This window comes from Somniosus microcephalus, chromosome 5, assembly GCF_052327205.1.
Source record: "Somniosus microcephalus isolate GS21.2 chromosome 5, FLI_Smic_1.0, whole genome shotgun sequence".
Lineage (NCBI taxonomy): Eukaryota > Metazoa > Chordata > Chondrichthyes > Squaliformes > Somniosidae > Somniosus > Somniosus microcephalus.
The window spans coordinates 235,937,030-235,952,948 of NC_140991.1; the positions used below are offsets into that span (position 1 = coordinate 235,937,030).

At 45.3% G+C, this 15,919-nt stretch overlaps 1 protein-coding gene across 1 annotated transcript in view; it reads right to left on the minus strand.

Annotated features, from left to right (window-relative positions):
• Positions 1 to 2,692, minus strand: part of LOC147117608 (sodium-dependent dopamine transporter-like) — a 237,638-nt gene extending 234,946 nt beyond the window's left edge. Inside the window, exons 1-3 of the mRNA XM_085989385.1 lie at positions 2,606 to 2,692; positions 1,700 to 2,103; positions 906 to 1,037 (exon numbers count right to left, since the gene is read on the minus strand). Coding sequence (XP_085845511.1) covers positions 906 to 1,037; positions 1,700 to 1,994 — 427 coding nt within the window. The 5' untranslated portion in view covers positions 1,995 to 2,103; positions 2,606 to 2,692. The remainder of the gene's footprint in view (positions 1 to 905; positions 1,038 to 1,699; positions 2,104 to 2,605) is intronic.
• Between the last annotated feature and the right edge of the window lie 13,227 nt (positions 2,693 to 15,919).

Below are 15,919 nucleotides of genomic sequence, written 5' to 3' on the forward strand. Positions count from 1 at the left end.
ATAGTCTCAAAATAAGGGGCAGGCCATTTAAGACTGAGATGAGGTGGAATTTCTTCACTCAGAGGGTTGTGAATCTTTGGAGTTCTCTGCCTCAAAGGGCTGTGAATGCTGAGTCTTTGAGTATATTCAAGGCTGAGATAGATAGATTTTTGGACTCTAGGGGAATCGAGGGATATGGAGATCGGGTGGGAAAGTGGAGTTGAGGTCGAAGATCAGCCATGATCTTATTGAATGGTGGAGCAGGCTCGAGGGGCTGTATGGCCTACTCCTGCTCATAAGTCTTATGTTCTTATGTTATTAACTAAAAACACTGAGAAAATGTGCATATTTTTTGCAACATTGAAGCTAAAGAAATATTGTGAGAGACCATATAACAGTTCAAACTGCAACATCTCTTTGGACATATACATTAACAATAGATGGATTTCAACACTCAGAATTGTTCAGTTATCAGCTGCTAGTATTGAGATTATCACTGAAAAACATTGTTTTAACACTGTACATCAGAATCTTTCAAAAGACAAAACAATAGACCTGTAGCATAATTGATGCATTGGTAATAATAGTACTGTAAAAACCTTGTTTCAGATTTTGGAACAGTGCACAGCTCAGCAAATGAAACGTTGCGGCTTTATTTTTATCCCGTTTTCTTCACTCATTTTCTCAATGTACCGACTCACGCTAAGCTATAAATTCCAGTGTACTAGCTACCTTGTCCATTCTTTAAGTGTGGACAGGCTTGTTTCTGAGACCATCGAAGACAAGCCTTATGCCATGCTATCCTTACTCGACATCCACATGTGCACTCTCTCATACAAGCCAACAAGTAGTGATCGGGAGTGGAAATCCGAGCTGATATTTTCCCCCATCTCGGCCCAGCTAATGAATGCAAAGGAGGTGTTTACCTTTAAATATGGGACAGATCTTCCAAACTCCGGCAGCCCCTTCTCTGTTGAATTGTCCCAGTGCTAACTCCATATAAAACAGTGGCATTCCAGCAATAAACATAAAGAACAAATAAGGAACGAGAAATGCCCCTGTAGGAAAACAAAGAACCTTTTAGCAAGCTTACGGCAGTGTTGTCTCAGCGGCGAGACTCCAGCTGTATATCTACACTTACACACGTTAGCCTATTGTCCTCAGGCCTGGTCACAGAGTAACGACTGCATTGCAAACAGAAGTCACCAATAGGGTAAATAGAGAGATATGCGTTCTGTGCCAAGTGACAGGTTCTCACAAGCACATAAAGGGACTTTAAACAGAACAGCAATTCGCGTATTTTCACTTCGTTAATTCACTAATTTAAGTTACAAATACTTCGCGATTATTTAATATATCAATGAAATACTTCGCCATATTTCCAATTACTAACTCAGTAAATTAACTGAATGCAAACTTGGAACTGAACTGACCTTAGTTACGGAGCAGGCGGAACATGACTGTGGAGGAGGGAACATACTTCAGATTGCTCTCTATTTTATTCTCTGCTTCAGCCTCTGGGATAATAATCTAAATCATCAAACGTTCATTACCACTATAGTCCATTCAGCGTGCGGTCAAAACACACACCTATCCGAGATATACTTAACACCGATAAACGTTTTCTTAGGAGATTAGGAAAGAATACGAGGCCAAAAATGTTAACAGAAAGGAAAAAAGCAGAAAGAAAGAATTACTGCTGCTGCCTAAGGGTTCCTACCTCCACCGTTGCGATAACACAGGTAAGGGAATCTCCAGACATTAGCCAAGTCCACGGCAAAGCCAACAACTGAGAGCAGGAAATCGATCTTCTTGGCCCAGGTCTCCCTGTTCGGGGTTTCACTATCTCCTTCTCCAGAAGGCTGGGGAGAGCTGATCAGAGTCGAATTGGTGAACTGAACGCCATTCTGTTCCTTTACCAGAATCAGCTCCACCTTCTTGGTCTCCATCCTGTTGAACTCTTGGGCTGGAGCCACGACTGAAGACATCAGGCTAGGGAGTCTGCCTTTGATCATGGGAGCCCTAAGCTCTTCAGATCTCCAACCACCTCAAGACACGAGTACTCGTCAATTCGTTGTAATGGCACTGGTAACAGAAGATGTCAGTAAACGTCACCGATCCAACCTAGAAAATACGCAATCATTAAAAAAAAATTTTTACCGAAAAATAATAAAACGAACACATCAAAAAACAACAAAAAGGATGAACCTTACATTTGAAATAGTCACCATTATTTTATTGATCAGGTTCTCGCGTGACATTCGATAACTTGCTTTGATGAGATTAATCTTTATATGATGGATATATGTGCAGTAGTTCCTGTACTATACTGTGGGCGCTACTTTTCTACGTAATTTTTGCATTCTGGTAATTTTGATAATATATAGTAAATATAGATTTTATTTTTGTTTTTTCAAGTTAACTACTCAATTACCATTTTTGTTAAACTATAATAGCCTTAAATATTAGCAATATTTTGAAAAACACGTTACAATGTTTACAACTATATATCCCATCCAAATAAATTGCGCATGCATAAATACGCAGTTTTATCTGATATAAATTCTACTTTACATCTGCTTTCAATGAAGATTGTAACATCAATATTGTAATAATAACGATATACCTAAAAAGGGCGGCCTTTCGCTGCCAAACAAATCTGCAGATATTCTTTACAATATTCGGAAATCCTTTACCGTCTAAAACAGCTGAAATAGAATAACAAGCTCACCATTGTTGTGGAACTGTTTACACACAGCAGCAAATACTTTTTGTCACATGAAATAAGCACTTTTACCAAAAAGATTTTTTAAAGTACAATACCACATCCAATATATTTTGTTCCAGTTTATCCATCGTGCCTTTTTGGAAGTTAAACGGTCAAAACAGAATTGTTTGTGACTCTGATACAACAACACATCTCGTTATTCCTCTACAATCTATGTTGTCAAGATAAACCAAAATAAAGGAAAAATAGGAGAATGACAAAAAATAATCTCTTTATCTGTTTAACAACACAGAACTGATTGCAATTACTGCAGTATCATCCTCGTCTCAGAGTTCAGTAAATACACAGCAAACTAGTTAGCAGAGGAGGTAAAACGAAACCAGTTATATTCTGGACAGGAGTTACCAGCGAGCTTGTCACTGGAAAACTGAAGGCAATAATAACAAGGGATGGTTTCCAAACCTCTTGGATCTGGTTTCAGATCCACGAGGTTGTACTTACGCCGTCGGAGAATGCGAGCTGTATCTTGCTGGACTGCTGACCGCACCGGGAAGGGATGAACTCTCAGTAAGACACACAGCACTTGGAAGACACCGCCAGAAGGCAGCTTTAAGCAACGGAGGGAGGTGGAATCAGAAATTCAGCATCGCTCAATCTGTCCATCAGGGCAGCGTTTAATACAAGTTAATTCCCTCCTTTGATGCACCCCAGCACCTCATGATCATTTGTCAGACCTGTCAGATGGGAATCAAATTAAGGCTCTGTGGTTTCCGTTCTTGGTGGCTTACTATTGGCTGTTATGTATAACATTATATCTAAGGTAACATTTAGCCCTATTATATTTATTTTAAAGGCAATGTGCAATACACAATTAGAATAATTAAAAAAAATACTGCCGGCAATGGAAATCTGAAACAAAGACAGAAAATGCTGGAAACACTCAGCAAGTCAGGTAGCATCTGTAAAAAAGGAACAATGTTGACATTTCAGGCATAGCCCTTCAGAACTGAGAACAGGTCATTGTGGATTCAAAGCAATAATCCCATGATAATTTGCCTTATATGTATATATGAAATTAATGAAAGGAGTTGTAGTTTACACAGAATATAGAACGATATATTTATATTGTTTCATTTTTAATCAATGCATAATATACATATTATAATTAACGAAATCCTTATCGTGATGGAAATCCAAGTTGAAGTAAATGTAGTGTCAGGGAAAGTCATACATGGATAAAGCAGAAAGGTTGGAACACGGGGCCTTCGGTCACCCTTACAATCTGCATGTCTTTAAATGCAGCGAGCAGTAGACTCAAAACGGGAATTGTGTATTAATAAATGGCCATCCTTATTATTTCAGACCTCGACTAGTTCATGTTTCAAGCGGAATCTCGGTTTGTATTTGACAGCTCAGTAAATATAAACGAAGAAAAGACGTTTAAAATATCGCCTGAGGCAAAACTATTGTTTTTTTCTGCAAATTTTCGTTCAAAATAATTAATATCAGCTAATTAATATATACATTTTGTCCAAGTGTAACACTGCGCTTTATCAGGCTGCAGTTTCCCATAATACCGAAGGGTGTTATAAAACCTTTAAATAGTCCAGAACAGGAAAACGACCTGTTTGATTCAGGTGGTTCACAGTAAACCGCAAATACAAATGTGTGATCATTTTCCACCTTAACTTGAATTTAACATATATTATCAAGGATATTTTAGAATTATAATTCAGGATTTATTTTGTGACTTACTGTAAGTCCACCTTTTCTGGGTTTCATATTCCTGCCCTAGAATCCTATTTGCTATAAGATTTGTGTCAATGCTTCGCTCCTGACAACCACATTTATTTGGCACAAAGTATTCGCGCGTACCGACACGAAAAAAAATCACTTGATAATCCGACATTTTCGTAATCATATTTTTCGAACGTTATAGGATATTTATTTTACAGCGAGCTTACTTAGTGTTACATGAATTCAGACCGTGGCTTCTTGTGTAATAAACATTGGCAGATTGATGAATTGATAATAGTTGTTCGTGTGACATACAGTCAGCAGAGGCATGGCTCACTGACAATGCCAGAACAGAAAGGAACCAAAAGATTGCCAAAACAGTCCTTCTCCTGCCTCATCAGGACAAGGCTTTGCTCTGTACAAAACAAGCGGACCTCACTTCAAAAAACACCCTAATGAGTGAATATATTAGTATTATTAAATATGAATAGTATTTGACACCGAGCCACATAAGAATAAATTAGGGCAGGTGACCAAAAGCTTGGTCAAAGAGGTAGGTTTTAAGGAGCGCCTTAAAGGAGGAAAGAGAGGTAGCGAGGCGAGAGTTTAGGCTGTGAATTCCAGAACTTAGGGCCTAGGCAACAGAAGGCACCCACCAAAGGCTGAGCGATTATAATCAGGGATGCTCAAGAGGGCAGAATTAGAGGAGCGCACATATATCGCGGGGTTGTGGGGCTGAAGGAGATTTTAGAGACAGGAAGGAGTGAGGCCATGGAGGGATTTGAAAACAAGGAGGGGAATTTTGAAATCGAGGCGCTGCTTAACATGTGCATAATGTTCACTTAAAACATTCTTATCATAACAGTTCTAATTCATGTCTTTACTCTCCCACAGGTCCATCAAGTGACCCCCCCCAACCCCCCACTGTCCAGCCGGAGGAGGAAGACGACTCCTCAGAGGAAGCTGCAGTTGCACCGACGCACGACCCATGCGCAGCCAGCAACAGGGCAGATATATACACGTCAGTGGATCTAGTGCGAGAGTGTAGTGTTGTCACCTGATGTCTCACAGATCACAAGTGAGCAAGAGCAGATGGTGGTGACATGGACAGCAGTGGAGAGTCCTCGCCGGAGTCCACAGGACACTCCAAGCTCTGCTCAGCTGGACGCAGATGTTGAACTTCGGGGGCCATCAACAAAGTGGGTGATCCTGGAGGAGCAGCAACAAATGTGGGAGGCTCTGGCAGCTTTTCCAGCCAGGATGCATGATTGAAAGGAGAATGGAGGAGTCCATCTCCAACATGAGCAACACCATGTCACAGGTGATGGTGACGATGTGCTCTTCAATGGAAAGGTTGGCCACCTGTATGGAGAATCAAATGCGCCTGTCACATGAGAACATGCTTGCTGTGAACATGTTGTGCAGGGCGCAGCATACAACGACGATTCTGGAGACCCTGGCTGGTGCATACTGAAGGGCTCCTCCAGATCTGTCCAAGCGCATTTTCAACATCCCGACTGCTTGCTTTATTGAACATCTGGTCATCATGTGGCTTTCATTATAATGCTCCTCAGCCTCATTGCTTGGCCTCCTCAAGGGTGTCATCAACTACGTCTTTAGTGGATAGCCCTTGTCTCCAAGCAGCCAGCCGGTAAGTCTGGTCAAAGGTGCGAAGGGCTGAGGGAGGGTGGACTAGTGCAGGACGAAAGATTCAGGACAGCTCTCTGGGAATCTGGCACACATGTGGTCAGATGGTCTTTTTGTGGTTGCAGATGAGCTGCACATTGATGGAGTGGAAACCCTTCCGGTTCACGAACACTCCTGGGTGATGTGGGGGTGCCTTGAATGGCACATGTGTGCAGTTCATGATGCCCTGCACCTGTGGGAAGCCAGCCAGAGCCACAAAGCCGAGTACCCGCTTAGTCTCACTGGTTTTATCAGTGGCAAAGTTGACATAGTTGGCTGACTTGTGAAACATGGCATCGGTCACCTGGGTGATGCATCTGTGGGTGGCCGACTGCGAGATCCTGGAAATGTCTGCTGCAGATCCCTGGAAGGGGCCTGAGGTGAAGATGTTGATGGCAGTGGTGAGTTTGACAGCCACTGGAATGGCATGTCCACCAGGCAGCAGGTCTGCTTCCATCAAAATAGAATATGAGAGTAAGCTTGCAGGGAACATAAAAACTGACTGTAAAAACTTCTATAGATATGTGAAGAGAAAAAGATTGGTGAAGTCAAGCGTAGGTCCCTTGCAGTCAGAATTAGGGGAATTTATAATGGGGAACAAAGAAATGGCAGACCAATTAAATACATACTTTGGTTCAGTCTTCACAAAGGAGGACACAAATAAACTCCCAGAGATGTCAGGGAACATAGGGTCTAATGAGAGGGAGGAACTGAATGAAATCAGTGTTTGTAGGGAAATGGTGTTAGGGAAATTGACAGGATTGAAGGCCGATAAATCCCCAGGGCCTGATAATCTACATCCTAGGGTACTTAAGGAAGTGTCTAGAAATAGTAGATGCATTGCTGGTCATCTTCCAAAATTCTATAGACTCTGGAACAGTTCCCACAGATTGGAGGGTAACTAATGTTAGCCCACTATTCAAAAAGGTGGTCGAGAGAAAACAGGGAATTATAGACCGGTAAGCCTGACATCGGTAGTAGGGAAAATGCTAGAGTCCATTATAAAAGATAGCAGAGCACTTGGAAAACAGTGACAGGATCGGACAAAGTCAACATGGATTTACAAAAGGTAAATCATGCTTGACTAATCTACTGGAATTTTTTGAGGATGTGACTGGTAGAATAGATAAGGGAGAACCAGTGGATGTCGTGTATTTGAACCTTCAAAGGCTTTCAATAAGGTCCCGCATAAGAGATTAGCGTGTAAAGTTAAGGCACATGAGATTGGGGGCAAGGTATTGACTTGGATAGAGAACTGGTTGGCAGACAGGAAGCAAAGAGTTGGAATAAACGGGTCTTTTTCCGAGTGGCAGGCACTGACTAGTGGGGTACGGCAGGGATCGATCCTAGGACCCCAGCTATTCACAATATATATTAATGATCTAGACGAGGGAACTAGATGTAATATCTCCAAGTTTGCAGACGACACAAAGCTGGGTGGGCGTGTGTGCTGTGAGGAGGATGCTGAGAAATTCCAGTATGATTTGGACAGTTTGGGTTATTGGGCAGATGCATGCATGATGCAGTATAATGTGGATAAATGCGAGGTTATCCACTTTGGTGGCAAAAACAGGAAGGCAGATTATTATCTGAATGGCAATAGATTGGGAGAAGGGGAAGTGCAACAAGACCTGGGTGTCCTTGTGCACCAGTCGCTGAAGGTAAGCATGCAGGTGCAGCAGGCGGTCAAGAAGGCAAATGGTATGTTGGCCTTCGTAGCGAGAGGGTTCGAGTACAAGAACAAGGATGTCTTGCTGCAGTTGTACAGGGCCTTGGTGAGACCACATCTTGAGTATTGTGTGCCGTTTTGGTCGCCTTATCTGAGGAAGGATGTTCTTGCCATGGAGGGAGTGCAGCAAAGATTCACCAGACTGATACCTGGGATAGCAGGAATGACGTATGAGGAGAGATTGGGTCAATTGGGCTTATACTCGCTGGAGTTTAGAAGAATGAGAGGGGATCTCATTGAAACTTATAACATTCTAACAGGACTAGACAGACTAGATGCAGGAAGGATGTTGCCGATGGCGGGGGAGTCCAGAACCAGGGGTCACAGTCTAAGGATAAGGGGTAAGCCATTTAGGACTGAGATGAGGAGGAATTTCTTCACCCAGAGAGTGGTGAACCTGTGGAATTCTCTACCACAGAAGGCAGTTGAGGCCAATTCATTAAATACATTCAAGAAGGAGTTTGATATATTTCTTAAGGCTAAGGAATCAAGGGATATGGGGAGAAGGCAGGGACAGGGTACTGAGTTTGATGATCAGCCATGATCTCATTGAATGGCAGAGCAGGCTCGAGGGGCCGAATGGCTTTCTCCTGCTCCTATCTTATATGTTTCTATGTAAACTACAAATATCTGCCATGACTTGACACAATAGCCTGAGCCTGCTGAAGCACTGCTGTTCAGTCATGTCCAGGAAGCTCATCCTCTGCCTGTATACCCTGCATTGGGGATATCGCCTCCTGCGAGGTGCAGCCCTGTGCTCATCCCCTCTCTCCTGTGGAGCAGCAATTCAGTGAGCAGAAGGCAACTGCTGATGCTGTTGGTGTTGCTGGTGTTGTTGCTGCTGGGGCTCATTTTGGTCTGAATCTGAGGTCCAAGGTGAAACAGCATAAGCAGCACTCATGCTGATCTGACAAATGGCAGGTAAAGTGGAGATCAGAGGCACAATCCTCCAATATAGTGAGAGTGGCTTCCAATGTAGTGAGAGTGGCTTTCAAGGTTGTAGAAATCACCTGCAAACTCCTGAAAGCAAAATCTCTGCACAAATGGTGTCAGCAAGAGCCTTTCCCTTAGGCAAGGAAGCAGGTGTGAGTTGTGAGTATTTATGTGATTTTTTCAACTGTCAATTGTTCAACTTGCACAATGGCCACTCAGCTCTCGCCTTGCTTTCACAGGCGAGGTTCAGGAAGCCCATGAATCCTGTGCACAGCCAGTAAAAGCTGCAACATCAGGTTAAAAAAACCTGTTAATAGTCTGTTAATGAGCTCTTAAATTCTTGAATTAGTTTGCCCGTCTCTCCCAAGTGGGTCTCTGGCGCGCTGAGAAACACACCGGAGCAAAAGGCGGAAGTCGATGGGATGAAGGCGGCTTACCGACACGTTGTCAATTTCAGTGCTTTTAACTGCCCACCCGCTCACAAACCCGCACTCTATTCAAAGTGAAATTTCCAGCCAATCTATTAAGTTCTGCCCACTTACAATTTTGTCTAATTCATTTTGTATTTTCTGAGTTGCATCATTAGAATTGACTGTACTTTTCATTTGGCATTAGATATATTAGCAATCCCACTCAGTACCTCCCCCACAGCTGGACATAACTCTTCCAACAGGTACCCATTATTTTCTACCCTTCAGTCATTTTCTTACTCATTTCCAAAATTTACCTTGAATTCTTACAGTTTTGAGCTTACCTAAATGCCTTTTCTGCCCATTGACTCCTTCATAATGATCATCACATATCTTTTCCCTAATCTCTCCTAGTACTCTGGAGTAAGTATCATCTACTCTCGGGGTTTTATTTGTTCTGCACCCTTTTAGACTGCTAAGGCATCTATCTCATTTATATCAAAGTAATTAGTTGTACTTATGGAGGATATGTTGCTTATGTCATCCCTTATGATGGAGGAAGTATTCTTTCAGATATTCACTATTTTACATACAATATGTGAATGAATTTACAGTGAACCTTAATCTATTTCATAATAGTGGGAATATGGCAGAAGGGCCCAGATTTTTGCTCAGCCCTGGCTAATGCAGAGAATTGCTACTGGGCTGTGTAAGGTTGTATTCTCTGCCCAACCCTTGTAAGGCCAGTAATGACAGGAGCTAAGGTGCCATGACCCTGAGTCAGCACCTGGTATACCTACCCAATCCCAGTAGAAGTGGAGCTCACCTGGAGGTCCAGGCCTTGACCCCCCGCAAAAGATGAAGAGCCCAAATATGTTGCAAGGGGGGAGGGTTGAAGTAGCCCTCAATGTTCTTCTGGGGGAGGGGCTATGCATCCACCCCTGTCTAGGTAGTCACTGCTGGCATTTCCAAGGACATTGGGGTGGGGGGAATGGGGGATGGGGTAAGGTTGGTGGGGTGGGGTAAGGATGGCGGGATGGGGTAAGGATGGTGGGGTGAGGTAAGGATGGTGGGGTGAGGTAAGGATGGTGGGGCGGGGTAAGGATGGTGGGGTGGGGTAAGGATGGTGGGGTGGGGTAAGGATGGTGGGTGAGGTAAGGATGGTGGGGCAGGGTAAGGATGGTGGGGTGAGGTAAGGTTGGTGGGGCGGGGTAATGTTGGTGGGGCGGGGTAATGTTGGTGGGGCGGGGTAATGTTGGGGCGGGGGGACGGGAGGCGAGGTAAGGTTAGTGGGGCGAGGTAAGGTTGGTGGGGTGGGGTAAGGTTAGTGGGGCGGGGTAAGGTTGATGGGGCGGGGTAAGGATGGTGGGGCGGGGTAAGGATGGTGGGGCGGGGTAAGGATGGTGGGGCGGGGTAAGGATGGTGGGGCGGGGTAAGGATGGTGGGGTGGGGTAAGGATGGTGGGGAGGGGTAAGGTTGGTGGGGCGGGGTAAGGTTGGTGGGGCGGGGTAAGGTTGGTGGGGCGGGGTAAGGTTGGTGGGGTGAGGTAAGGTTGGTGGGGTGAGGTAAGGATGGTGGGGCGGGGTAAGGATGGTGGGGCGGGGTAAGGATGGTGGGGCAGGGTAAGGATGGTGGGGAAGGGTAAGGTTGGTGGGGCGGGGTAAGGTTGGTGGGGCGGGGTAAGGTTGGTGGGGCGGGGTAAGGATGGTGGGGCGGGGTAAGGATGGTGGGGAGGGGTAAGGTTGGTGGGGCGGGGTAAGGTTGGTGGGGTGAGGTAAGGATGGTGGGGCGGGGTAAGGATGGTGGGGCGGGGTAAGGATGGTGGGGAGGGGTAAGGTTGGTGGGGCGGGGTAAGGTTGGTGGGGCGGGGTAAGGTTGGTGGGGCGGGGTAAGGATGGTGGGATGGGGTAAGGTTGGTGGGGTGAGGTAAGGATGGTGGGGCGGGGTAAGGTTGGTGGGGCGGGGTAAGGATGGTGGGGCAGGGTAAGGTTGGTGGGATGGGGTAAGGTTGGTGGGATGGGGTAAGGTTGGTGGGGTGGGGTAAGGTTGGTGGGGTGGGGTAAGGTTGGTGGGGTGGGGTAAGGTTGGTGGGGTGGGGTAAAGTTGGTGGGGCGGGGGGACGGGAGGCGAGGTAAGGTTGGTGGGATGGGGTAAGGTTGGTGGGATGGGTAAGGTTGGTGGGATGGGGTAAGGTTGGTGGGATGGGGTAAGGTTGGTGGGGCAGGGTAAGGTTGGTGGGGCGGGGGGACGGGAGGCGAGGTAAGGATGGTGGGGCAGGGTAAGGTTGGTGGGGCGAGGTAAGGTTGGTGGGGCAGGGTAAGGTTGGTGGGATGGGGTAAGTTTGGTGGGGCGGGGTAAGGTTGGTGGGGCAGGGTAAGGTTGGTGGGGCGGGGTAAGGTTGGTGGGGCGGGGCAAGGTTGGTGGGGCAGGGTAAGGTTGATGGGGCAGAGTAAGGTTGGTGGGGCGGGGTAAGGTTGGTGGGGTGAGGTAAGGTTGGTGGGGCGGGGGGACGGGAGGCGAGATAAGGTTGGTGGGATAGGGTAAGGTTGGTGGGGCAGGGTAAGGATGGTGGGGCGGGGGGGATGGGAGGTGAGATAAGGTTGGTGGGGCGGGGGGACGGGAGGCGAGGTAAGGTTGGTGGGGCGGGGGGACGGGAGGCGAGGTAAGGTTGGTGGGGCAGGGTAAGGTTGGTGGGGCGGGGGGGACGGGAGGTGAGATAAGGTTGGTGGGGCAGGGTAAGGTTGGTGGGGCGGGGGGACGGGAGGCAAGGTAAGGTTGGTGGGGTGGGGTAAGGTTGGTGGGGCGGGGGGACGGGAGGTGAGGTAATGTTGGCGGGGCAGGGGGATGGGAGGCAAGGTAAGGTTGGTGGGATGGGGTAAGATTGGTGGGGCAGGGTAAGGTTGGTGGAGCGGGGGGACGGGAGGCGAGGTAAGGTTGGTGGGGCGGGGTAAGGTTGGTGGGATGGGGTAAGGTTGGTGGGATGCACCGCAAATGCATCATCACAATATTGCAGGTCCATTCCTGCAGGCCCCGCCCCACTGACTCTGTAAACTTTGGTAGTCTCAGTGACGGAGCTCTGCAATGGATGTGATCCCAGCATAATGACCTGGATCACATCCCCATGAATTCTTCAGGGCACCTAGATGCCTGCTACACTCAAGTGAGTAAGGTTATTCCAACAAATTATATCCAATTTCCTCTCTGAATTGTGTTAACAAACCTAATTGTCTGCAACTGATGTAGGAGAAATATTACCCAGGATAGATGGCTTGACTGGCTCTAATTCACATTCCCAGAATATGTGTTCTGAGAATAGAATTAATTGAATAGCAACATCTTAATATAAATTACTCGGGATTCCTCCTAGGTTAAATGGTCAAAAATAGTCATATTGATTGAGGGATGAATGTTGGCCAGGGCACCAAGAGAATTGTTCTTCTGAAGTAGGTGCTTGTGCTGGCATACACTGGAAATCTGTTTTCAGATAATGTTTGGAAATATAAAGATTAGCACAGCTTATATTCTCACATTTCAGCTGTTAGTACAATTACTGGTTCAAAAGGGTACAAGATAAAAAATCACGGGATTAGGGGTAATATTCTGGCATGGATAGAGGATTGGCTATCTAACAGAAGGCAGAGAGTTGGGATAAATGGCTCATTCTCAGACTGGCAATCAGTAACTAGTGGTGTTCCGCAGGGGTCAGTGCTGGGTCCCCAACTCTTTACAATCTATATTAACAATTTGGAGGAGGGGACCGAGTGTAACATATCAAAGTTTGCAGATGATACTAAGATGGGAGGGAAAGTAGTGAGTGAGGAGGACATAAAAAACCTGCAAGGGGACATAGACAGGCTAAGTAAGTAGGCAAAGATTTGGCAGATGGAATACAATACTGGAAAGTGTGAGGTTATGCACTTTGGCAGGAAAAATCGTAGAGCAAGTTATTATCTTAATGGCAAGAAACTGGAAAGTACTGAAGTACAAAGGGATCTGGGGGTCCTGGTGCACGAAACTCAAAAGGTTAGTATGCAGGTGCAGCAAGTGATTAAGAAGGCCAATGGAATGTTGGCTTTCATTGCTAGGGGGATAGAATATAAAAACAGGGAGGTATTGCTGCAGTTGTACAAGGTATTGGTGAGACTGCACCTGGAATATTGCGTACAGTTTTGGTGTCCATACTTAAGAAAGGACATACTTGCTCTCGAGTCAGTACAAAGAAGGTTCACTCGGTTAATCCCGGGGATGAGGGGATGGACATATGAGGAGAGGTTGAGTAGATTGGGACTCTACTCATTGGAGTTCAGAAGAATGAGAGGCGATCTTATTGAAACATATAAGATTGTGAAGGGGTTGGATTGGGTGGATGCGGGGAGGATGTTCCCGATGATGGGTGAAATTAGAACGAGGGGGCATAGCCTTAGAATAAGGGGCTGCTCTTTCAAAACTGAGATGAGGAGGAACTACTTCACTCAGAGGGTGGTAGGTCCATGGAATATGCTGCCCCAAAAAGCTGTAGAAGCTACATCATTACATAAATTTAAAACAGAAATAGACAGTTTCCTAGAAGTAAAGGGAATTAAGGGTTACGGGGAGCGGGCAGGAATTTGGACATGAGTCTAGGTTCGGATCGGTCATGGCCCTGTGGGTAGCGGAGCGGGCCCAGGGGCCGTGTAGCCTGATCCTGCTCTTATTTCGTGTGTCTAATTCTGTTAGATTCAGGAGATGGTTCTGTGATAGTGGATTGGCGGTTAGGATCAGATCAGCCATGATCTTATTGAATGGCGGAGCAGGCTCGAGGGGCCGATTGGCCTACTCCTGCTCCTATTTCTTATGTTCTAAGCGATTACCTGTATCATAAATACCTTTAAAACAATGATTACTTTTACCATGAGTGAGGACCTATAGCAATCTTGCCTCTGAGTCAAATGGTCGTGGGTTTAAGTCCCACTCCAGAGACTTGAGCACATGTTCCAGGTTTATACTCCAGTGCAATACTGAGGGGGTGCTGCACTGTCAGAGGGGCCGTCTTTCAGATGAGATGTTAAACTGAGGTCCTGTCTGCCCTCTCATGTGGACGTAAAAGATCTTATGACACTATTTCGAAGAAGAGTAGGGCAGTTCTCTCTCGTGTCCTTGCCTATATTTATCCCTCAACCAACATCGCTAAAATGGATTATCTGGAAGGGTGTGTTGCCTACCCAGTGCCAGGGTAAGGGACATCTCATGGCGGCTGGAGAGGAACTTGGAAAGGGAGGGGGTAAATCTAGTCCTGGTCCATGTTGGAACAAGCGACATAGGTAGGAACAGGGAGGCTGTAGGAGTATCAGGAGTTAGGCTCTAAATTAAAAAGCAGGACCTTGAGGATAATAATCTCTGGATTATTGCCTGAGCCACGTGCAAATTGGGATGGTAATAGGGCCATTAAGGGATAGACAGGACAATACTACAGGTAACAATAGGGAGATGGCAGAAATATTAAATCATTATTTCACTTCGGTATTTACCAGGGAGATAGAACAGATGGACATGACTTTGGTAAAGAGATAAGTGCATTTATAATAAAAAAAATGGGATATATTAAATAAATTAATCAAACTCAAAGAGGATAAAACTCCTGGTCCGAATGGATTGCATCCATGCATTTTAAAAGAATCTAGGGAAGAGATAGCAGAGGCATTACTACACATATTTAATAATTCATTAGAAAAAGCTGTAGTGCCAGAGGATTAGCGGACAGCTAACGTAATACCTATATTTAAGAAGGGGGATAGAACATGTCCAGGGAATTATAGACCAGTCAGCTTAACATCAGTGGTAGGAAAAATAATGGAATCCCTACTAAAGGAGAGAATAGAAGAACATCTAGAAATGAAAAGTATAATAATGAATAGTCAGCATGGATTTCAAAAGGGAAAGTCTTGCTTGACCAAGCTTATTGAATTTTTTGAAGGGGTAACAGAGTGAGTAGACAAGCGTAATGCAGTAAATGTAATTTATCTAGTATTTCAAAAGGCCTTCTATAAGGTACCCCATAATAGACTAACGAATAAAGTCAGAGAATGCGGAGTCAGGGGACAAGTAGCAGAATGGATTGCTCGCTGGTTTCAAGACAGAAAGCAGAGAGTGAGGGTAAAGAGCAGCTATTCACAGTGGCAGAAGGTGGGTAGTGGTGTTCCACAAGGATCCGTGCTGGGACCACTGCTGTTCACAATTTACATTAACGATTTACACTTTGGAATTAAAAACACAATTTCTAAATTTGCGGATAATACCAAATTGGGGGGGATAGTCAATTCTGAGGAGCACTGCAACAAATTACAGGAGGACATTAATAAACTTGCAGAATGGGCAAATAATTGGCAAATGAAGTTCAACACAAATAAATGTGAGGTATTACATTTTGGTATGAAGAATAGGGAGGTCACTTATCACTTGGAGGGTGCGAGTCTAGGTGGGGTAGAGGAACAAAGGGATCTTGGAGTCCAAATACACAAATCACTAAAGGTTGCGCCACAAGTTAGAAAGGCCATAGAAAAAGCAAACCAAGCACTAGGGTTTATTTCTAGAATTGAAAAGTAGGGAAGTTATGCTAAACCTGTATTGAACCTTGGTTAGACCACACTTACAGCACTGCATGCAGTTCTGGTTGCCATATTATAAAAAGGATATAGAGGCACTGGAGATGGTGCAGAGAAGATTTACAAGTATGATACC